Genomic DNA, 22,500 nt, shown 5'->3' with positions numbered 1-22,500 from the left:
TTCCTGAATGGTTTGCACTAACATGATCTCCACTGTCAAATATGGTACGAATATGGTAGCCACCAGCTAAATGTGGCCCCATTGAGTTTTGGAAACATGGCTATTGTCACATTTGGAAATAATATTTTTAACATATAGGGTTAAATAAAAAAAATTTTTTTTTTTTTTTGAGATGGAGTCTCACTCTGTTGCCGTGCTGGAGTGCAGTGGTGCGATCTCGGCTCACTGCAGCCTCCACCTCCCGGGTTCAAGTGATTCTCCTGCCTCAGCCTCCTGAGTAGCTGGGACTACAGGCGTCTGCCACCATGCTCAGCTAATTTTTGTATTTTTAGTGGAGACAGGGTTTCACCATGTTGGCCAGGATGTTCTCCATCTCTTGACCTCATGATCTGCCCACCTTGGCCTCCCAAAGTGCTGGGATTACAGGCGTGAGCCATCGTGCCCGGCCAATAAAATATATTATTAAAATTAATGTCACCACTGTTTAAAATGTCAATATGATGACTAGAAAATTTAAAATTACGTAAGGGCTGGCCATGATGGCTTATGGCTATAATTCCAGCACTTCGGGAGGCTGAGGTGGGCGGATTGTTTGAGTCCAGGAGTTCGAGACCAGCCTGGACAATATGGTGAAACCCTGGCTCTACAAAAAATACAAAAATTAGCCAGGCGTGGTGGCTCATGCCTGTAGTCCCAGCTACTTGGGAGGCTGAGGCAGGAGGATTGTTTGATCCCGGGATGCAGAGGTTGCAGTGAGCTGAGATCACGCCATTATATTCCAGCCTGGGTGACAGAGGGAGACCCTGTCTCAAAAAATAAATAAAGTAACATCGTAGCTCACGTTATATTTCTGTTGGACAGCACTGGTATCATAAAGGGTTTCTTGCATTTTAAAAGAGTAGCATTTGGGAGAATTTGGTTAGAAGGGAAGCTTGTGTCTGTTGTCCTAGGATCTGGTCGTGTGACTTTCAATAACCAACGGAGTTACCTGAAAGCAGTCAGCGCTGCTTTTGTGGAGATCAAAACCACCAAGTTCACAAAGAAGGTGAGTTGGCTGGTTTATGCCCTTACTCTGGGGTATATGAGAGGGGTTTGGGCAGTTACTACCCAGGGCAGGCCTGAGACCTGAAGCTGTGTTTGTGCTGGGTGTGTTTAGGGAAGTGAGCCAAACTCCTGAGAATTAACATTGAGGTTAGGGTTTGGGAGTAGGCTTGGTCTTTGTACGCCCAGGAGGAGGGGAACTGGGACTGTTGAGCCTCTTTAGTGTGTAGGGTGCCTTCCCTCACCGTGGTATTTCTCTGACATTGCTAAGTAGCCTGACTTCCCATTTTCCAACCTTTCGGGAATCCTCTGAACACTTGCCCATATTGCTAATTGATAGAGGGCTGAGGTACAGTTTGCCAAGAGGACCAGGCATATTAAGGTGTGTGGTTGCCTGAATCCCAGAGGCATCCAGCCTGACTCTGCATGGTGTAGGAGTCTGCTCTCTAGAACCCCTTTCTGTGCTTCAGGCCCATAATTCTCTGCAAGCCTCCTTTAAAACAGGCAAATAACCTGCATTCTGATATGCCGCATTCCTGTGTGTGGCCAATAATATGCACTTCTTCTATAGCCTATTGAGCCTCCTGGTAAGAAGAGCCACTTCATCATCTTATTTTGCTTTTGTGCAGGTTCAGATTGACCCCTACCTAGAAGATTCTCTGTGTCATATCTGTAGTTCTCAGCCTGGTCCTTTCTTCTGTCGAGATCAGGTGGGTCTGATGTCTGTGAAGTCCCTGCCCTCAATTAAAAATTGTTTGCTGGGCGTGGTGGTTCACACCTGTAATCCCAGCACTTTGGGAGGCTGAGGCGGGCGGATCCTGAGGTCAGGAGTTTGAGACCAGCCTGGCCAACATGGTGAAACCCCATCTCTACTAAAAATACAAAAATTAGCCTGGCATGGTGGTGTGTGCCTGTAATCCCAGCTACTCGGGAGGCTGAGGCAGGTGAATAACTTGAACCCAGGAGGCGGAGGTTGCAGTGAGCCGAGATCACGCCACTGCACTTCAGTCTAGGGCAGAGCGAGACTCCGTGTCAAAAAAAAAAAAAAAAAAAATTTTTTTATGCCAACTTCATGACATTGAATGTTGGAGTTCCGAGGTACCTTGTGGTGTCTGAGAGCGTAGAGGAGGCAGCAATGTTTGCTGAAGGTCAAACCGGGGACACACTTTAGATAGCTTTATCCAGAACTCTTAGGAAAATATGTTGAATTGAGTCTTTACACTTTGGCCTTTTTTTGCCTGGGATGTTGCTATGCAGTATGCCACTATTGCTGAGAGGTGGTTTTATAGATGATAGAAGCCTGACTGGGTGTGATCAGCAGTACGTAGAAGCCAGGCTCAGCTGCTCTAACCCTGAGGCCTTCTAAGCTGATTTTTTTCTCTACTCAAGGGCTTCCTCCTCCTTTGCATCTGAACTTCTGGACGACTTTGATATTTGCACCCGGGCTGTACCCACAGGTGTCAGTGACAGGCAGAAAGCAGCGAGGTGGCTTTCTGTTGAATGTTCCTGGGTGATGGAATGTGGATCTGGATGTGTTTGGCAGTGCTTCTCAAACCTTAATTACAGACACATCACCTGAGGATCTTAGATTCTGATTCGGTGGATTTGGGGCGGACCCTGAGATTCCATGTTTCCAACAAGTATCCAAGTGGTATCAGTGCTGCTAGTCAGCATCATCTTTTGACAGGTGTTAGGGGAAGTTTGGAACCTCTTAGGACACCAGCAACAGTCCATCCATGCTTAGTGGGTGCTTTTTAAATTTTATTTAAAATTTTTTTGCAGTAATGCCATTGCTCAGATTTGGAGTCTCCTGTATATGGTTAAACCAAGGCTCTCAAGTGAGAGTTTGAAGTTAAGTTTGGATTGTTAGCTAAAGCCTGAGAACGAGTATCTCTCTGATCAGGCTCATCTACCAGGCTTTTATGGATCTGGATCTTTCACAGATAATCTCCATAGTCAGATAATTGCTCAGAGATTAGTGGCTTGCCTGAGGTTACACAGCAACCCAGAGATGGGACTAGACTGAGAAACAAACCCAGTCACCTCTCCTCACTTAATGGGAAGAAAGCAGGATGTTGCCTAGCGTTAGAATTTGTAGTCAGTGTCTTCATACATTCTCCATGTTAGCAACCATATGATACAACTGCTTTGTAGGAGGTGAGAAGGGCAGGGGAATAGGAGAGCAGCTGTCATAGTTAGATAGTTAGAGGAGATAAGAGAAACTAGATTGGTCTCTGTGCACACTAGGAGCCCAACGTGTTTAAGTAAGGGGACCTGTAACAAGGATGGCGGGTTTGCCATAGTTAATCAGGTTTCTGTGTTGGGGTGAGAGCGCTTCTAGGGACCATCTCTTCTAATCCATAGAGGCCATCGGGAGTCTCCCACCCCTTCTCCAAACAGAACAAGCAGCTCATGCAACAGCTCCTGTGTCTGGTGCTGACACAGGCATTATGGCATCCTCCTTTTTGTTCCCCCAACCCAGGTCTGCTTCAAATACTTCTGCCGGAGCTGCTGGCACTGGCGGCACAGCATGGAGGGCCTGCGCCACCACAGCCCCCTGATGCGGAACCAGAAGAACCGAGATTCCAGCTAGAGGAGCTGGCCTTGCCCAGTGGCCTGTGGCGCCTGAAGCTGGCAGGTCAGGCAAGCAGCCTGCACCACCCTGCCATTGGCGACCAGGGAGCTGGCTTCCCGAGGACAAGGGAAAATTGTAGTCACCTTTGCACTTGCTGAATCTGTCTTTGTTTCTGCACTAATTAATGCACATTGAGTTTTGTCGGGTTTTGTTTTCAGGGGGTATGCCAGGGGCAAGGACCCTCTGGCTTACCCTCCAAGCGACTCTGTAGTTTTCCCAGATTTTAGTTCCTCATTTTGCAGATGAAAAGCGGGGGAAAAAAAAAAAGAACTACGTGTCCAGAAGGTATTGAGGTATTTACACGGATGCCTACACCTAGGTTTATTTATTAAAAACGCTTTTTTACATTCCTTGCAATACTGATGGTGATGATGCGCAGGTCTCATTGGTTTCATTCTTGCAGTTGCCATACAGTGCCTTTCCATTTATTTAACCCCCACCTGAACGGCATAAACTGAGTGTTCAGCTGGTGTTTTTTACTGTAAACAATAAGGAGACTTTGCTCTTCATTTAAACCAAAATCATATTTCATATTTTACGCTCGAGGGTTTTTACCGGTTCCTTTTTACACTCCTTAAAACAGTTTTTAAGTCGTTTGGAACAAGATATTTTTTCTTTCCTGGCAGCTTTTAACATTATAGCCAATTTGTGTCTGGGGGACTGCTGGTCACTGTTTCTCACAGTTGCAAATCAAGGCATTTGCAACCAAGAAAAAAAAAAAGTTTTTGTTTTATTTGAAACTGGACCGGATAAACGGTGTTTGAGCGGCTGCTGTATATAGTTTTAAATGGTTTATTGCACCTCGTTAAGTTGCACTTATGTGGGGGGGTGGGGTTGATAGAAGTTTTTAATCACAAAGTCACAGGACTTTTTTCTTTTGTAACTGAGCTAAAAGGGCTGCTTTTCAGTGGGGCAGATGAAGGCTCACAGGAGCCCTTTCTCTTAGAGGGGACAAGTACCCTTCCCTTATATCTTTAATTTGAGGAATGTATGAGATGACAGTTGCAGTTGACTGAAATGCTACTGGAATTTGAAAACTTGACTTTTTTCTTTCCTTTTTTTTTTTTTGAAAAGAAAACACAAAACTACTTGCCCCTCCTAGGGAAGCTGTGTGCCAAAGAACCAGTGTCATAACCCCTCCCTCCTGCTGAGCTGATGTTGCATTGTTGCATATCCCAGCTACTCTGTGGGTTTTGTGAAGCTGTGTGTGAAGTCTCTACCTCATTGTAGTATATGCAGGCAAGACTGCACTCTCCTACAGATGTGTGGAGTAAGCTGTGGTGTAGTTTTTTTGGCACATAATAAACACGTTGCAGCAGAGTTCTGGTTTTGTCTCTTATGTTTGAGGTCTGGGAGCAGGGGACTAACGGGGAGTAAGGGAGTAACGGCGCAGCCGTAGCTTGTTTCCTTGGATTTCTGTGATGGGATCCCGGCCCAGGATAATAGTGGGACCATATGGGAGACCTGCCCTGTGAGTGCTTCTTGGTCCTTTCCATCATCAAATACATTTTGGAGATGCCTCTCCAGTGGGTGGGTGCTTCTAGCCCAAATATAAAAAGTCCTCACATCTAAGCTTCTCAGGGGTCCTCACAGCCTCCAGGCCCAGCCTGGAGAATGCTGGAGGCACAGCTGCTCATGGGCCAGGAGAAGCCACTTGTTCTCAGCTTCTCCTGCAAGCCTTGGCCTATTATTTCTTCAGAGGCTGCTCATCCTCTTGTACCCACCTATGATGACCCAGTTCCTTTCTGAGAGGGAGTGATTTGGTTTTTGCTGTTCAGAGAGCCCTATCAATTGAACTTTTTCAGAGCTCACAGGATCTGTGGCAAGGTCTGATTTTTTTTTTTTTTTTTCCCCAATCGAGTTGGCCTGGGCCCAGCTGTTGGACTGATTCTTTGGGAACCTCCAACTTAGTATGAGGTGGAGGGAACCCTGCATACTGAAGCTGGCTCTTGTGAGAGAGGTGCTAGAACTATTGGGCAAGGTGGGGGAGTCTCCTCACAAAATGAGAGGCCTGGCCGGGCACGGTGGCTCAGGCCTATAATCCCAGCACTTTGGGAGGCCAAGATGGGCAGATTACGAGGTCAGGATTTTGAGACCAGCCTGGCCAATATGGTGAAACCCCGTCTCTACTGACAATACAAAAAATTAGCCAGGTGTGGTGGCAGGCGCTTGTAATCGCAGCTATTTGGGAGGCTGAGGCAGAAGAATCACTTGAACCCGGGAGGCAGAGGTTGCAGTGAGCCCAGACCATGCCACTGCACTCCAGCCTGGGCAATAGAGTGAGACTCCGTCTCAAAAAATAAATTTAAAACAAAAGGGGAGGCCAGACTGGGCCCAGTGGCTCACGCTTATAATCTCAGCACTGTGGGAGGCTGAGGCAAGAGGATTGCTTGAGCCCTAGGGGTTTGAGAGCAGCCTGAGCAACACAGGGAGACCCCCATCTCTACAAAAAAAAAAATTAGCTGGGCATGGTGGTATGTGCTTGTAGTTCCGGCTACTGGGGAGGCTGAGGCAGGAGGATCATGTGAGCCCAGGAAATTGAGGCTGCAGTGAGCTGTTAACTGTGTCACTTCACTGAAGCCTAGGCTACTGAGCAAGACTATCAGAAAAAAAAAGGCTGGCCGGGTGCAATGGCTCACACCTGTAATACCAGCACTTTGGGAGGACGAGGGCGGGCGGATCACCTGAGGTCGGAAGTTGGAGACCAGCCTAGCCAAAATGGCGAAACCCCGGCTCTACTAAAAAAGTATACAAAAAGCCGGGCATCGTGGCGCACGCCTGTAATCCCAGCTACTTGGGAGGCTGAGGTTGCAGTGAGCTGACATCGCGCCACTGCACTCCAGCGTGGGCGACAGCAAGACTACGTCTCAAACCCCTGATCTTTCACTTCGGGCCTGACAGCAGCTTGATTGGAAGTTTGCTCCCGCAATTCTGAGATTCTGGCCTTTTATTTTGTCCCAGTGCTACTTTTGGTGCCAGGGTTTCCTGTCCTTCAGGTTTCCATCCCCAATCGAGAGTCCGACTGGAGTACCCAAGGTGCGTTGAGGAATGAGGCACAGCCTTGGGCTGCTTAACTCATCCAGCCTGGCCAGCTCAGCCTTCCCCCTATCAGGTAGGGGCCTAGGACTGCTGTCAGTCCAGGGAGCAGAGTTGGAAGAAGGGGCAGCCTGAGTTGGTAGCTTCGGAAGGCCCTGGTTTGGGGATGGGTATGGCAGGAACAGCCTGAAGATGGTGGATGGAGAAGGTGCCCGAGGTGTTGGGAGTTCTGCAGGTGAGCTGGGCCCTTCACGTCAATATTGGAGAGGTTGCTATGTGCTAGGCGCTGTTCAAGCAGTAGGAATTAGCTAAACAAAATGACCATTACTGTCATGGAGCTCACCCCTAGTTGAGAAAAATAAGCCGAGTCACACGGCAAGTGCTAGGAAATACAAGCAGGGATAGTGAGGGAGTTATTTTATCTAAGTCTGAAGGGAAAGCCCTCTGATAAGGAAACATTTGAGCAAAGGCCCAGAAGAAATGAGGTATGTCTCTCCCAGTCGCACCCTGTCTCTACCTGCCAAGTCTCTGGCCAGCGGAGTGGGAGGGGACCCTGGGCGGCCGTCATCCCGCACTTCCTCATTGTTCCGCGGCCCTGGATCGCCTTCCTTTCTCGGTCCTCCCGAGGACCGGATGCCTCTCCTCTCCCTGGCGTCTGTGGAAGAGATGGACCGCTCCTACGCTAGAGCACAGCACACGGGCGGTCCCATTAAAAATCAGATGAGGGAGAGAAGCGAGCCCAAGTCAACCAAGGGGGAGCGGGGAGCGGAAAGGGAGGGGCCGTCGGGGCGGGACACCCCCGCCCACCGGAGGGGCGCGCCGCCGCCGCTCCCGCCCCACTCCGCCAGGGGGCGCTGTGTGGCTCCCGAGTAGGCTCAGCGCGCCCGGTACCGACGGAAGCGGCTTTCTGGCCTAAGCTTTAATAGGCCTCGCCTGTCCTTCCTGTTTCCTCTTTTACCAAGGACCCGCCAACATGGTAGGTGTTTTGGGTCGAGGCCGCCATCCTCCACAATCTTCTTCCATCTGCAGCTTCCCGCGGTCTTCAGCCCACAAAAAGAGGCCCTGGGCCGGGCGGGCTCGGAGCCCTGTCAGGCTGGAGCGCAGCGGGAAGGCAGCTTCCGCATTGAGCCCGGCGTCCGGCACTGCCCAGCCAGGCCCCTTCTCTGGCTCAGCGCAGCCGGCGGTCCCCAACCACACCCGCCGGGGCTCGGTGCGGCACTCTTCCCAAAAGGTTGCGCTGGCTCGTGAGTGATCCTGTGCTCTCCACCCGCAGGGCCGCGTTCGCACCAAAACCGTGAAGAAGGCGGCCCGGGTCATCATAGAGAAGTACTACACGCGCCTGGGCAACGACTTCCACACGAACAAGCGCGTGTGCGAGGAGATCGCCATTATCCCCAGCAAGAAGCTCCGCAACAAGATAGCAGGGTGAGTCGGGGCTTACTCGGCCTCCGGGGCCCCGCAGCCTGTTTATGTGCTCTGCCGCCCTCCGACTCTGTAAGAGACGGTACTGTGGTGGTTTCGTTAGCCTGAGACTCCTTGGTGTCCCGGAGGAGGGCTAGAGCTCTGCGTGTGCAGGATTTCCGTTGTGAACTTAGGCTTGTGTCATGACTGGCCGCGGTGACACTGGGTTGGAGGTAGCCACCATCAGACTTCTTGCCTTGTAGCTACGTTGCTTTTAGGTGTCAGCTTTCTTTTCTTCTTTTTTTTTTTTGAGACGGAATCTTGCCCTGGCGCCCAGGCTAGAGCAGTGGCGCGATCTCAGCCCACTGCAATCTCCGCCTCCCGGGTTCAAGCGATTCTCCTGCGTCAGCCTTCCGAGTAGCTGGGATCATAGGCACGTGCCACCACGCCCGCCTAATTTTTGTGTTTTTAGTAGAGACGGGTTTCACCATGTTGGCCAGGCTGGTCTCGAACTCCTGACCTCAAGCGATCCGCCTTCCCCGGCCTCCCAGATTGTTGGGATTACAGGCGTGAGCCACCGTGCCCGGCTAGGTGTCAACTTCTAATGCGTTCTTCACAGTTGCAGTTACTGTTCGAGAGATTTATAGGAATATGGCCTGGAAGAATAGTGCCAAAGTCAACGTATTAAGTGCCAAATTATGTGAATTTGAAATTGGAAGAAAGAAAATGAAGGCTGTGAAGGGTCGTGAAACTGCGGGGCGGGGCGGGGGAGGGGGAGTTGATCACTATGAAGGAGAGTTTGAATAGAGAGTGAGAAACCAAAGGGAAGGAATGCGCAGACCTGTGGAGGTTCTATGTGTGGGAGGTCCCACGATAGTCCTCTCCCTTCTCACTGTGGAAAAGAACTAAAGCGGGTATTTATATATCCACATGTGCTGAGTACCAGGTGGGAGCTGATTTGTTTTCTCACGGTTCTCTTTGGCTATGCGTGCTTTGTAGCTATGTCACCCATCTGATGAAGCGGATTCAGAGAGGCCCTGTAAGAGGTATCTCCATCAAGCTGCAGGAGGAGGAGAGAGAAAGGAGAGACAATTACGTTCCTGAGGTAAACTTTCTGGATATTTGGGCTTCTGGCTAATCCTCGAATGATAAAGCTGTGGGTTCCGGCTTCCAAAGGGACCTCAGCTGAATCTAAGACCTTTTATCCATACATTTCCTAACCAGCTGTAGGTGCCCATAGCCCCCTATCAGTTTCTTAGCCTCCATTCTGCTCTTTTGGAACTAGTTTAGTCCGTATTTCATGGGAGCCCTTAATAATGTTGATTTGATGACTGCTATCGTGGCATTTGGGTTTTTCATTTGCCCCTAATATGGTATTCCTTGGTGTAAACACAGACTTCAAGTGTTCTGAATACTGAATAGACATATTGAGGGCATGGGAAGGTAAGACCAGAAGAACAGGTCATTGGGGTCTGTAATACTGTAGAGACTGCTTGTCTTGTGAGAGGAATGCTGTCCTTGTGCAGCTCTTCTTCATATTTAAGACCCTGGGGAAAAGAGGAGGAGAGGTGAGTGATAATCTCATTGATTGGTATTTTGAGCCTATCTTGTTTACTTCTAGGTCTCAGCCCTGGATCAGGAGATAATTGAAGTAGATCCTGACACTAAGGAAATGCTGAAGCTTTTGGTAAGTGTTTGCTGGATTCCTAAAGTGGTATTTTCCTGGTCAAAAACCATCGGTAGGTCTTACTATCCAAGGTCACCCAGCTAGTAAGTGGCAGAGTTGGGAATCCCATCTAAACTTCTAGCCACTAAATTGGACTGCTTTCATAATGGGTGTAGCGAAAGTTGTGTGCATTGAGTTTGCTCGCCTCAGGATCATGATTCCGAAATCTAGTGGCTTCCAGGATACCTTTTCTCTCTTGGCTGCTTCTGTTCTTGGTCTTATGGCTGGCTTAGGTTGCCCTCTTTGTGTCAGCCCTGGCTCTCTTCATTCTGCCTGCTTTTCTTCTGTGATGGTATTCCTTTGGTGTCTCCATGCTAACCACTCAGAAATGAGCTTTGGTCCATTTCCAGGTACATACAAGAAGGCACTACTTAGGGTATCACTATTCAGGGTATCTTCATTGCACTTTGATGTTTTTTCTGTGGCTTAAGCATGGGCTTCAAAAATCCATTGGGCAGTTGGTGATTTTGAACAACTTCATTTTTCTTATTTTTATGGTCATTAAATGTTTAAGGCACTCAAAGAGGTAATTAGCAAAATGAACTCCCATGTACTTTCCCAGCTTCAGAAAAACATCACCAGTACAGCTGCAGCCCGCTGTGGGTCTTTTCCTCCTGAAATAACCACTGCGCTGAATGCAGCTTTTTTGTTGAAACTAAAATGGGTTTCTGAGGACCAAATAGGACATGAAGTTCCAGGTACAAGGTGGGCCTGGTACAAGGTGGGCCAGGTACAAGGTGGCTTCTTGTCCTGCCCACCAGCCTGAGCTTGTGCGAGGGCAGGGTCTGCTCTTGCCTCCCTCCCTTCTGCTTGGTGCCTTGTGTACTTGGGCCCTTCACAAATGTTGATTAGATTAGTAATAGCTCTTACCTGAGGCTGGTCCTGCAAAGCAAGTGGCACTGTGTATGCTCAAAAGGACAGAGTTTTGTCTAAGAGGACATTTGGCAATGTCCAGACACATTGTTTTGGTTCTCATAGCAAGGGGATACCTGCTAACTTCTAATGGATAGAGGCCAAGGATGTTGCTAAACTTTCTCCGATGCACAGGACAGCTCCCTGTAACAAAGAATGTCCAGCTCAGGATGTCTGCATTACCAAGATTGAGAAATGGTGTTTTTGAGTGATAGGAAGGGGTTGTGAAAACAGAAAAATGGTATGGTACATTGGGTAAAAGTCATAGAGTTGTAAGTGGGGATACCACACGGTCAGGTGTGTGTTGAAGGAAGATCACACTGGAAAAGTGGGAGGCATTGAGGCCCTTGTTGGCTCTTAGAGTAAAGGGGTCTTTCAGGTAGCCTCTGGACCTCCTTGAGAATGCTGTGGCTCTAGGGGCAGGGAGAAGGCCCTCTGTTTTCTCCTGGGGCCCACCCACAGATCTCACCAGTAACTGCTTACTGAATCCATTTTCTCGTTCCAGGACTTCGGCAGTCTGTCCAACCTGCAGGTCACGCAGCCTACAGTTGGGATGAATTTCAAAACGCCTCGGGGACCTGTTTGAATTTTTTCTGCAGTGCTATATTATTTTCAATAAATCTGGGACAACAGCCTTGCCTGTGTCATCTTTGCAGTTGTATGTGGGTAGAGTAAAGGCAGGAGCTCTCAAGGTGACACATCAGCTGGCACTTGCCTGGGATTCGGATGCTGCTTGTCTATGGGGAGTGGGTTCACTGGAGTTTAGTAAACGAGCAAGGGCAAGCCTGAGCATGTGGCTAGTGGTCTGCAGTATGAGCCTGGAAAGCTGCTTTGAGAGCCCCATCCTGCTTCCCTGGGTCTTCAGCCCCTTCTCAGTACAGATAATTTGGGCCAACTTGCCCACATTGAGATGGTAGCAACAGGATTATCATGTGTATCAGGGTTTTACTTTTCTGTCAGTGGGAGGTAGGATGAGTGGTGTCTTTGTGTCCAGTGTGGAGCCCAGTGCCTGGAATATAAGAGATCTCAACAAATGTGAATAAATGTGGGAGAATCAATGATAACTGGGATGCTTCAGCCTAACTGGAGGCAGACTCACCAGCTGCAGCTTGGGTAGACTGCCCCGGACTCTGAGCTTTAGGATCTCTGTCGAGGCTGTCAGTTAACTGCGTGTATGTGTGTGTGTGCATTCGTGCGTGCGTGTGTGCACGTGTGTGTCTCAGGAGCTGGGCTGCACTTGGTTGGTTCATGCCTCTGAGTATGAGGAAAGTTGGGGGCTCTGTGTTTCTCCAGTGGGAGAAGGAGCTGTTGCAGAGCCAAGCTTAGCTGGTGGATATGTGTTCAAGAGAATGGGCAGGGCATGGTGGCTCCCAGTACTTGAGACTGAGGTGGGAAGGATTGCTTGAGCCTGAGGGTTGGAGACCAGCCTGGGCAATAGCAAGACCTCCTTTCTACGAAAAAGGTAGAAAATAAACGGCATGGTGATGTGCATGTGTAGTCCAGCTACTTGGGAGGCTGAGGTTGGAGGGCCGCCTAAGCCTTGGAGGTGGAAGTTGCAATGAGCCGAGATCACGCCACTGCACTACAATCTAGGCGACGAAGTGAGACCCTGTCTCAAAAAAAAAAGCCAGGAAGTGGCAAAGTTCTAGCCTTAAAGTGATTCTTGCATATCTGCTTCTGTCAAGCAGATAAATACAGCAAACATTTTAAATGTGTTTTGTTACTTAATTTTTGTATAATTTTTGTATAATTTCAAACTTACAGAGAAGTTGGAAGAACAGTACAAAGAACACCCAAGTTTACCAGTTCATATTTTGCTTCAATGGCTTTATCTTTTTTTGGGGGGGGGGGCACGCGGTAGGTAGAGTCTCACTCTGTCACCCAGGCTGGAGTGCAGTGGCACGATCTTGGCTCACTGCAAACTCCAACTCCCTAGTTCAAGTGATTCTCCTGCCTCAGCCTCCCAAGTAGCTGGGATTACAGGGACTCACCACCACACAAAGCTAATTTTTTTTTTTGAGACGGAGTTCTGCTCTTGTGGACCAGGCTGGAGTGCAATGGTGTGATCTTGGCTCACTGCAACCTCCACTTCCCAGGTTCAGGTGATTCTCCTGTCTAAGCCTCCTGAGTAGCTGGGATTACAGGTGCCCACCACGCCCGGCTAATTTTGTAGTATTGGTAGAGACAGGGTTTCTCCATGTTGGTCAGACTGTTCTTGAACTTCCTATCTCAGGTGATCCACCTGCATCGGCCTCCCAAAGTGCTGGGATTATAGGCGTGAGCCACTGCGCCAGGCCATATATTCTTTGTATGTATATGTGTGTGTGTGTGTGTATACACACAACTTTTTTTTCTGCTCCACTTGAAGTTGGAGATCTGCCCATTTGCTCCCAAATATTTCAGTGTTACTTCCAGAACAAGAACATTATTTTATATAACCACAATGCAATGATCAAAATCAGGAAATGTAACATTGACATAATACTATGTAATTCAGTGAGTCCTTGGTCACATTTTGATCACATTCACAAAATGTGAAAAGTCGTGATTGATTTATTTTGTCCTTCAATTTGGGCTTTAGTAGCTGGGACCACAGGTATGGACCACCATGCCTAGCTAATTTTTAAATTTTTTGTAGACATAATGTCTCCTATGTTGCCCAGGCTGGCCTTGAACTCCCGGCCTCAAGTGATCCTCTCCCCTCAGCCTCCCAGAGAGCTAGGATTACACTAGTGTGTGAGCCACCACATTCAGCCATGTACTCTTGTATCTGTTAACCTGTTAGCCAACCTTTGGCTACCCCCTCCCCCTTACCTTCCTCACTTCTAGTAAACACTATTCTAAGCAAATAGATCTTCAAGGAGACCACTCAGAACCTGGTAGACTCCTATATGGCCATTGTCAACAAGACCGTGCTGGACCTCGTGGTTGGTCTCATGACAAGGACCATCATGCACCTCATGATCAACAATGAGCATGCACTGCCCCATGAGGGCAGGGGGCTCCTGTGGTACTGGGGATGCAGGTGGCCATGTTGGCCTGGGGGAGATGGCAAACAGCCCTCTGGGACCAGGTCCAGGGAGGGAGGCACGGTCAAGACCAGAGCTGTCCCATGGAAATATAACGTGGGACTGGGCACAGTGGCCCATGCCTGTAATCCCAGCACTTTGGGAGGCCAAGGCAGGAGGCTCGCTTGAGCACAGGAGTTCAAGACCAGCCTGGGCAACATAGTGAGTCCAGGTCTGTACACACAAATTAGCCGGGCTTGGTGATGGCACATACCTGTTGTCCTAGCTACTTGACAGGCTGACATTGCAGGATCACTTTGAGCCCAGGAGGTTGAGGCTGCAGTAAGCAGTGATCTCACCCACTGTACTCCAGCCTGGCAACAGAGTGAGATCCTATCTCCAAAAAAATTTTTTAAAAACCGAGTAGACAGGTGTCCCGGTGGCATGATAGGTCCTGGGTCCCCTTCCAGATCTGTAACCTTGGACAGGTGACTTTTCCTCTGGACCTCAGTGTTCCCATCTGAGTGAGAAAAGGCAGTGGAGAGGCAGATCTTCGAGTCTAAAGTGGTGTAGAAGCCACATCTGAAAAGCCATACTTGGGGCTCCAAGCCCAGTGCACAGTCCCAGCAGGGCCCGGCAGGGCGGCCAGGGCAGCACAGGCATTAGGTTCCACCCTTCTTCCCTCTTTGCCCACTCTCAGACCAAGGAATTCATCTCGGAGCTGCTGTCCAACCTGTACTCACATGGGGACCAGAACGCACTGATGGAGGAGTCAGCAGAGTAGGCACAGTGGGGCGACGAGATGCTGCGCATGGACCACATGCTGACGGAGGTGCTCAGCATCATTGGCGACATCAACACGGCCACTGTCAACACAACCACCGTCAGCACGCCCACGGGGGCCCGTGGATGCCTCCTGGCTGCAGGTACAGAGCATCCTGGCCAGACGCAGGTACCAGGGCTGGTCCCCACGGTCCCAAAGCCCTCCCAGCCTCCCTGACTGAGCCTGGGGACTCTTAGAACGGGCTCCATGCCGAGGCTGGCAGACGTGGGTGCTCTCTGGAGCCATCAGAGACGGCAGAGAGCTCGCGGTTTATGGTGGGAGCTTGGAGGGGGTCGTGTGTGGGGCTGGATTCTGAGGTGGCCAGAGGTCTAGGAACATCATCCTGGGCACGCTGTACCTGTCAGGCAGTCTGAGTCATGCTGCCAGGGCAGAGTATCCAGCTCCCAGCCTGGGAGTGCCGAGAGCCAAATCCACTGCAGAGCAGTGGTGATAGTCGGGGTCCCACTTCCTCTATTTGTTGCAATCCAGTGGTGATCTAGGATAAAACCTTGAGACTCCTATGCACACGGTCATCCCACAACACACTTCACAGGCCAGGCAGGGACACAAAGCCCCCTTCCCTCCCTCCCAGGTACCATCATAGCTGCTAGTGTGTGACCGAAAGCAGGGTCCCTGGCCCCCGCTGAAGCACTACTGCCAGCCAGCGGGCTCACGCACCTCGGCCTGTTGCTCCTAGGGGTCACCTATGCTATTCAGCCAAGGGGACCACAGTGCCTGCTGGCCTGGCTGAGCTCTGTCCAGTGAGCCTGCCCACCTCTCCTGCCACAGACTCTCCCTCTTCTGCTTTTTCCTGCAGGAAGGGCCCAGCCTCACCTATGTGACCTGCAGTCCCCCAACAAGCTGAGGCTCCCCTCTTAGACTTACAAATCTATGGCCAGTGGCATCTGGCTGCCTGCCCTCCTTGCCTACTCAAGGGTCCTCTCAGAGGGTCCTGGGCTTTCTGATGGCCCAGAGGGGCCTCCGGCGCTCAATCCAACCATCCATCCCTTTTAGCTTCATCATCCTGGTTCAAGCAGTGTTCCTTCCCTATCAGGCCTGGTGGCTGTTGCTTGGGGCTCCCCAAGGTGAGGGGTGGCCCTGGGCCAGTGGGTTGGAAGACAGGTGACCAAAGAAAAGGGAAGCCTGAGGGGACTGAGCATTGGTCTGAACTGTGGGTGCACTACCTGGATGCCGTGGGAGAGGCGTATGTGGGGTGTGGAGGGCCGCTGCAGCCCCCAGGCACTACCTGTGAAGCTCCGGCTCTTCCTTCCATCTTCCTCCCTTTTCCCTTCCAGCCCCTTTTCCAGGAATCTTACTACACACCCGCACCTGCGCCCTCCCCTCCCTGGCCCTCACACAGCTTTTGCATTGTGCCCATGCTCTGCGCTTGCCTCACCAGCAATCTGCTTCCTTTTCTCTCTCCTGTTTTCTCTCTGCTTCTCTCCAACTGCCCGCTGATTGGGTCAGGCAAGTCCATCCTGTCCTGAGAGTCCCAGGTCCCGCTTCGACCTCTAAACAGATCTTTCCTCTTCTCGGAGGCCTCCCTTTCCAAGCCTGCCTGGGTGGGTGTTCTGTGACTTGACAGTGGATCCCCAGCCCCAAAACCTTCATCTGTGACTTAGTCTGTTGTAGTGGTGAGCTGACACTTCCAGGTGTGACCGTTGCTGAAAACTTGTGCCCCCTCTGTGGTATGCCCCTGCCCTGTTCTATAAATAGCTATAAATACTCATATATATATATATATGTGTGTGTATATATATATATGCGCACACCTATACATGGCCGATGGCCTCGCCTCTAGTGCTGGGAATCAGTCCCCGTGCTGTCCTTGTGGAGTCTTGTGGCCCAACAAGAGAAAGCTGTCCCCTGACATCGCCACTCCAAAGTGTGCCACCTCCAGTGAGCCTGTCATGCCCGGCCTGTGGACAGCCAGCCCCCGCCATCCCTCCCACCCTCCACCAAGCATGGGAGTGCTGTGCAGGCAGCTGCGTAGACTGACAGTCTCTACCAGTCCTGCTGTCCCTCGGCTGAGAAACCCATTTCTGGATGACGGGGAATGTGTCTTCTGCTGGCTGTGTTCTCTGTGGAGCTCAGGGGAGGGGAAAGGTCAAGCCATTTCTAGGGTGCTGTTGGGAGTGGTGAAAAGGCCTTTCTTTCCAAGGGACACATTTCCTTGAAAGTCCCTGGACTTTAGCTGGCTCCTATGCTGTGAAGCCAGCTCTGGCCACTAGGGGGCAGGGTCATGAACTCAGCCTGGAGGGAGACTGAGGGGCAGCCGGCATTCTGGAAGGACAGACAGAACAGGCCACCCAGTGCAGACAGGAGAGGGAGGCAGGCGGACGGAAGGGAAGACACCTGGGGTGGATGGAAGTCAGTGCCCTTGGTTGCTGGTATCTGTCTTCCCGGCCACAGCTAGATCAGGCTTCTGAGCCTGTTGGCTGTCAGGGCCGGACTGTGCCCCATAGGTGCCATGGCAGTCCCCATCAAATCCACCAGGCGTCACCAGGCAGCATACAGGTAGCAGGCCTGGAAGGTCCCCAACAGCCCAGCTGGACATGCTCAGACACTCTGGGGCTCCTCGTTCTGTGGGACAAACTGCAGGACCCAGTGAGGGAAACGGGAACACACCAGGCTGAGCTGTATGGCTAAATCCATTTATTCCAAAATGAAAAGCGAAATAAACAGGAGTCACATCACCAAGGGAGCCACGACCCCATCCCCGCCTCCTTCCTCTGTCCTATGCTAGCAATAAATAAATTTCCCAGCTGCAAATAATTATTAGAACCTCCTCTCCTTATACCAGCTCCAACCTCCACTAGGTACAATACAGGGAGTGGCCCTACCCCCCAGAATGTTACACAAATTCAATATGTACACTCCCATCCCCAATACACAGAAAAAGGGGGAAAGGCTGTTTCCAGTTCTTGGCCTTTTTTAAAACTACTCTAAATGTCAGTACTCACAGTGGCATATTACAAACTAATAAACAGCGTGCACTTGAGGGCAACCCACATATTGAGCTAATGAGCTCACTGTGATTGGGATTCGATCAAACATAACAACAGAACATAAGCAAATTTTATCTGAATTCCATAATGAATATACATGCTGCAATAACATTAAAAAAGCATGGCAGCCTTTTCCAAACCAGCAAGAACAGTTTTGTGAAAATAGTGGGTCTTTGTGTGTTTGCACTCCCACCAGATAAGGGCACACTCGATATGCGAGCTAATGACCTGCAATTTTCAAACTGAAAAAGAGAAATGCTAAAGGATGCTAGAGTGAAAATGAGGGAAAGACCCACTCTCCTTTAACTTTTTAGAAATAAATTTAAACTGTAAATTAGAAACACAAATAAACATGAGGGGCTCTAACATTCAAATGAAGTAAATGAATTGTGTAGGGGATTAACCCCTTAACTTTTTTTTTCAACTTTCTTTTTTTTTTTGATTTTTTGACCGGCTCTTAGGTGATGGTGATGTTTATCTCCCTGTTCTCGGGAGCCCGAAAAGAATGGCACGCAGGGGTTGCTGGCCAAGCCTGGGTGCTCCTGGGTGTCCCGCATTACAGAAAGCAGCTGCATGATCTGCTGTGCAGTGGGGTGGTCGCTGGGAGAACCCTCCCTGGCCTCTCCTGGTGCAGGCTCCACGCTGTCAGTGAGGCTCACCTCACAAAGACCTTCGGAGAGAGGGAGGAGGGGATCTGAGCTCAGTGCGAGCCTCCCCTTCTCCTGCCTGCCCACCCCGCCTGAGGGCTCTGCTCGCCACCCTGCTTGTCAGCACACCCAAGCTCCTGGGGGCTTGGGGCTCCTAGAGTGGGCTCATCAGCAGGGTTCTGGCAGTGGTCAGGAATTTGCCGTGCCCCTCATTGTGGTCGCCCACAAAATGCAACACCTGCCCCTGCAGCTCCAGCAGGGTCACCTGGAGGGAGGGGTGCTCAGCTGCCATGCCGGTGCCAGCGCCCATGTTCATCCCAAACCCCACCCTCACAGAGATGTTGCACACTCTACCTTCATCTCCTGGTCCTGGGCCAGCCTGATGATGTCCTCCTCCTGGTGCCAGTGCCACATCTTTGACACTGCCCCCTGGTTCCCACATGGGGTGATGTACTTTCCTGCGGGAGGACACTGTTCAGATGCTGGCGCCCCTCCGACGGCCCTGCAGCTCCCCCTGCCCTACCCTGGCCTCCTGCTCACTCATGGTATCTGTCTGTGCCGAGAGGTGGATGAATCAAAGCTCTAGTTTCTCCACCCTCTCCTTCAGGTCCACCTTCTCCTTCCATAAAGTCGCTCTGGAGCCAAAATAATGGGGTCACATCTCAGGAGCCACCTGCCTTGCCCTGCCCCCACCATTCTTGGCCCATGCCAGGACCTGCTCACCTGCACCTTCTCCATGGCCCCCTGCGGGCCCCGGTGGGTCTCCGCACACACAAACTCACCCCCAGTCCCTGGGGCTGGGGCCGCTGCCTCTGGCTTCTGCGATGAGACCTGCTGAGCCAGGCGCTGGCAGCACAGTCTTTGCTCCTCTTGGGCATGGGCTCCAGCGAAGTTGAAAAATGCCACCTGAAGGCAAGAGGTGAGTATTCTTGTAGGGACATACACAGAACAACCGGGGCAGGGAGGTGGAGCGCAGCCCCTTCCCTTGGGGCTGAGTGTGCACCTGTTAGTCACAGGTGAAATGGTGTCTGACCACTGGCTCCCGGAGGGAGTGAAAAGTCCACAGAAATCAGAAGATTGGTGAAACCAAGAACACAAGAGGGTCTGGGAGGGACCACAGAGGAAGGTGGCAAAGTAGGAGCAGGGAAAGTCAGGCTCACCATGGCCTCCTGGCTCTCCAGGTCCTCCAGGATGCTCAGCATGGGCTGAGGTGCCTCCTCCTCCTTACTGTCCAGATGTCCTCCTCCATCTCCTGTGGGGAGGTGGCTAGAGGGGTCCTCAGACAACAAAGGAGGTACTGTGGGCCCACCTCTGTCCCCACCCTCACTGTGTAGCCCTAAGCCAGCCCCTCCCCAGAGGGGAATGAGCTGTTCTTTATTTTTACTTTTGAGAACCAAGATCTTGCTATATTGCCCAGGAACAGTCCCACTACCGATTGGTGCAGGAGTCTTGACCTGCTCCCTTTCTGACCTGGGCCGGTTCTCCTGTCCTTAGGCAACCTGATGGCCCCCTGCTCCCAGGAGGTCACCATATTGATACCGAACTTAGCGTGGACACCCAGTCGGCATAATGACCAGCTGTCTTAAAGGTCTCTTCCAACTCCTCAATCCTATGCTGCTAACAGTCCCCCTTTCCTCCCGGGGCTCTCGCCTCTTCCTCTGAGTGGTCTCCCGTACCTTCCCCAGGGAGAGCCATGAGGCTCAACTGGGCTTTAGCTGCTGTTTCCGCTGGCTGGTCGCTTCCAGGTGCTCCTAAGGGGCCAGGAAAGAGGGTGAGAAGGCACGGAGGTTGACAGGTTGTCCGTCTCAGGGCCCTGTCCTCAGCAACTCCCTTCCCTGGGTCTCCTGCAACTTTTGGCGGGCCAATTTAGCCACTGCTTTGCCCTGAGCTTCCTGCCACTGCAGCTGGTCCATGAGCTGGGTCTGTAGCAGTAACTGCCTGTGCAGCACCTCCTTCTCAGAGGTCAGCTGCTGATAAGTGGCCACCTGCTGCTAAGCAACCAAGTACTGCTGCAGGTGACACAGGTACTGGTCTCCCTGCTGCTGCAGACTCTGAGCCTCTTGGCTCTTCAGCCCCACCTGCAGGAAGAACCTGGACATGAGGGCATGTGTTGGCTGGCTTCCAGATTCCTGGCCCATTAATAGGGTAGCAAGGGCACTGTGGGGCTCTGTGGTCTGCCCAGGCCCCTGGCCCCTTGCTTCAGGCCTAAGAGACTGCCTTCCTTGCCTAGAACCCCATGCCTCCTTCCCCAGCCTAAAATCTCATGTTCTTTTTCCCACCATTTAAACTGTAGGCCCCAGACTGGTCGAAAAGCAGAGGGAGCCAACCACCATCTAAGTGTGCTAAGCTAAGTGTGCTAAGCTAAGTGTGCTACATGCCTAATGTTTCCATGTATTATCTCATTTAATCCTCAGCACCTCTGCAAGGAAAATGTTAACTTCCTTTTGAAGTTAAAGAAACAGACTTAGAGATGCAAAGTAGTTGAATGATGACCAGTGGAACCGAGGCTGGAATCCAGTTTGAATCTCAGGAGTCTTTTTGTTTTGTTTATTTTGTTTTGTTTTAAGACTGTGTCACTCTGTATCCCAGGCTGGAGTGCAGTGGTGTGATCTCAGCTCACTGCAACCTCCACCTCCTGGACTCAAGTGATTCTTGTGTCTCAGCCTCCTGAGTAGCTGGGATTACAGGCACGCACCACCATGCCTGGCTAATTATTTTATTTTGAAATTTTAGTAGAGATGAGGTTTCGCCATGTTGGCAAGGCTGGTCTCAAGCTCCTAACCTCAAGTGATTCTCCTGCCTCAGCCTCCCAAAGTGCTGGGATTACAGCTGTGAGCCACCACACCCAACATAAGGAGCCTCTTATACCACTGTCTCTTCCCCTATGATTGGGGGGCTCCATGCCTCTAGCTGGGATGATAGTGTCCAGACCTGGGAGGAGCGAGGGCTCCCCACCTCTAAAGGTCAGAGGGCAGGAAGCAAGAAAGAGTCACAGGACTGCCCTGGAGGGTGCTGGGATCACCTGCCCCCAGGCTGCAGCTGCCTCTGACCTGGTACCTCCCCTCCCCAGAGGCTGGTGCCCGCCTCCCAGTCCTTCTTGGATGGGTTGGAAGTTACCATCTCTTTCAGGTCGCCCAGCTTCTTCATCTCCTTTACTTGCTGCTCCAACTGCAGTGCGCTCTTGTTCTCGTTGTTCTGGACAGACAGAAGCAATCAGTGGCCACCCACTATAGCTGGAGACCCCAGAACTTGGTGTCTGCCTCCCATGGCACTGGGAATGGTGGAGGCTGGTTAGAAAAATCATCCCCTTTCTCCCACAGCCATCAGAGTAGGGCTGTGGCTCACAGGTGCCTTTAGAAGTACCATTTCATGTGAGGGCTACAATGCCCCATTTTACAGGTGGTGACACAAAGGCCTGGAGGGCTAGAGAAGAGGGCAGGCTCCCCAGGTGGGGCAACGCAACAGCTCCTCGAAGCCACTGTGTGGCTGGGCCCGCTGCTCATAGAGGGCTTCCTACCCCAGCTCCAGCATCCTCTCCAGCTCCCACAGCCTCTCCAGCTCCCACAGTGTCTTTTGCTCCCACAGCCTCTGATCCTGCTCCCGCAGCCTCTCCCATTCCAGCAGCTCCTCCACCTGGTCCAGCAGCCTCTCCTGCTTCAGCAGCCTCTTCTGCTCCTCCTGCCGCCTCTCCTGCTGCAACAACTTCTCCACCTCCTCCAACAGCCTCTCCTGCTCCCATAGCCTCTTTTGTTTCAGCAGCTCCTCCTTCTGGTCCAGCAGCCTCTTCTGCTCCTGCTGCCGTCTCTGCTGTTCCAACAGTTTCTCCATCTCCTCCAGCAGCCTCTCCTGCTCCCGCAGCCTCTCCTGTTTCAGCAGCTCCTCCACCTGGTCCAGCAGCCTCTCCTGGTCCAGCAGCCTCTCCTGCTCCTCCTGCCACCTCTCCTGTTCCAACAGCTTCTCCACCTGCTCCAGCAGCCTCTCCTGCTCTGGCAGCCTCTCCTGCTCACACAGCCTCTCCTCCTGTGCACGTAGCCTCTCCTCCTGTTTCCTATTCAGGAGACTCAACATCTGATTGTTTTCCACCTCGGCCTAGAGCTGTCTTCCCAGACTCTCCAGCTCCTTCCTTAGGTGTTTGGTCTCATCTTGTAACTGCTCCACCTAAGAGTATCCTGCTGGGGGCTCTGGGGCCCGGGGTTCAGCTGAGAAAGGAAGCAGACAATAAGGGCCTCTGGATTCTCAAAAAAAAAAAAAAAAAATCCTCCC

At 51.3% G+C, this 22,500-nt stretch overlaps 3 protein-coding genes and 1 pseudogene across 10 annotated transcripts in view; 2 read left to right on the top strand and 2 right to left on the bottom strand.

Annotated features, from left to right (window-relative positions):
* Positions 1-4,996, top strand: part of CPEB1 (cytoplasmic polyadenylation element binding protein 1) — a 101,217-nt gene extending 96,221 nt beyond the window's left edge. For 7 of the 8 annotated variants that reach the window (XM_017894865.1, XM_017894863.1, XM_017894862.1 and 4 more), the window contains 3 exons: positions 951-1,045; positions 1,671-1,751; positions 3,524-4,996. In XM_017894865.1, coding sequence (XP_017750354.1) covers positions 951-1,045; positions 1,671-1,751; positions 3,524-3,634 — 287 coding nt within the window. In that variant the 3' untranslated portion in view covers positions 3,635-4,996. The remainder of the gene's footprint in view (positions 1-950; positions 1,046-1,670; positions 1,752-3,523) is intronic. The other variant, XM_017894861.1, reaches the window with a different exon arrangement.
* Positions 4,997-7,572: 2,576 nt separating this feature from the next.
* Positions 7,573-11,385, top strand: RPS17 (ribosomal protein S17). The gene is made up of 5 exons (XM_017894858.1): positions 7,573-7,688; positions 7,986-8,137; positions 9,113-9,218; positions 9,735-9,800; positions 11,257-11,385. Exons 1-5 carry the CDS (start codon positions 7,686-7,688, stop codon positions 11,335-11,337), a joined length of 408 nt encoding a protein of 135 aa, XP_017750347.1. The 5' UTR covers positions 7,573-7,685; the 3' UTR covers positions 11,338-11,385.
* A 5,342-nt stretch (positions 11,386-16,727) lies between these two features.
* Positions 16,728-19,713, bottom strand: LOC108543978 (golgin subfamily A member 2-like). The gene is made up of 5 exons (XM_017894857.1): positions 19,398-19,713; positions 18,961-19,143; positions 18,778-18,872; positions 18,592-18,695; positions 16,728-18,260 (listed from the first exon to the last, which is right to left on the bottom strand). The coding sequence occupies exons 1-5, from the start codon at positions 19,437-19,439 to the stop codon at positions 17,998-18,000; spliced, it is 687 nt and encodes a 228-aa protein (XP_017750346.1). The 5' UTR covers positions 19,440-19,713; the 3' UTR covers positions 16,728-17,997.
* A 1,947-nt stretch (positions 19,714-21,660) lies between these two features.
* LOC108543975 (putative golgin subfamily A member 6-like protein 3) overlaps positions 21,661-22,500 on the bottom strand; it is a 5,477-nt pseudogene continuing 4,637 nt past the window's right edge.

This window comes from Rhinopithecus bieti, unplaced genomic scaffold (genome assembly GCF_001698545.2).
Source record: "Rhinopithecus bieti isolate Rb0 unplaced genomic scaffold, ASM169854v2 scaffold_26298, whole genome shotgun sequence".
Taxonomy (NCBI): Eukaryota; Metazoa; Chordata; class Mammalia; order Primates; family Cercopithecidae; genus Rhinopithecus; species Rhinopithecus bieti.
The sequence above is the reverse complement of the archived record's forward strand: the minus strand, read 5'-3'. Positions and strand labels throughout refer to the sequence as shown.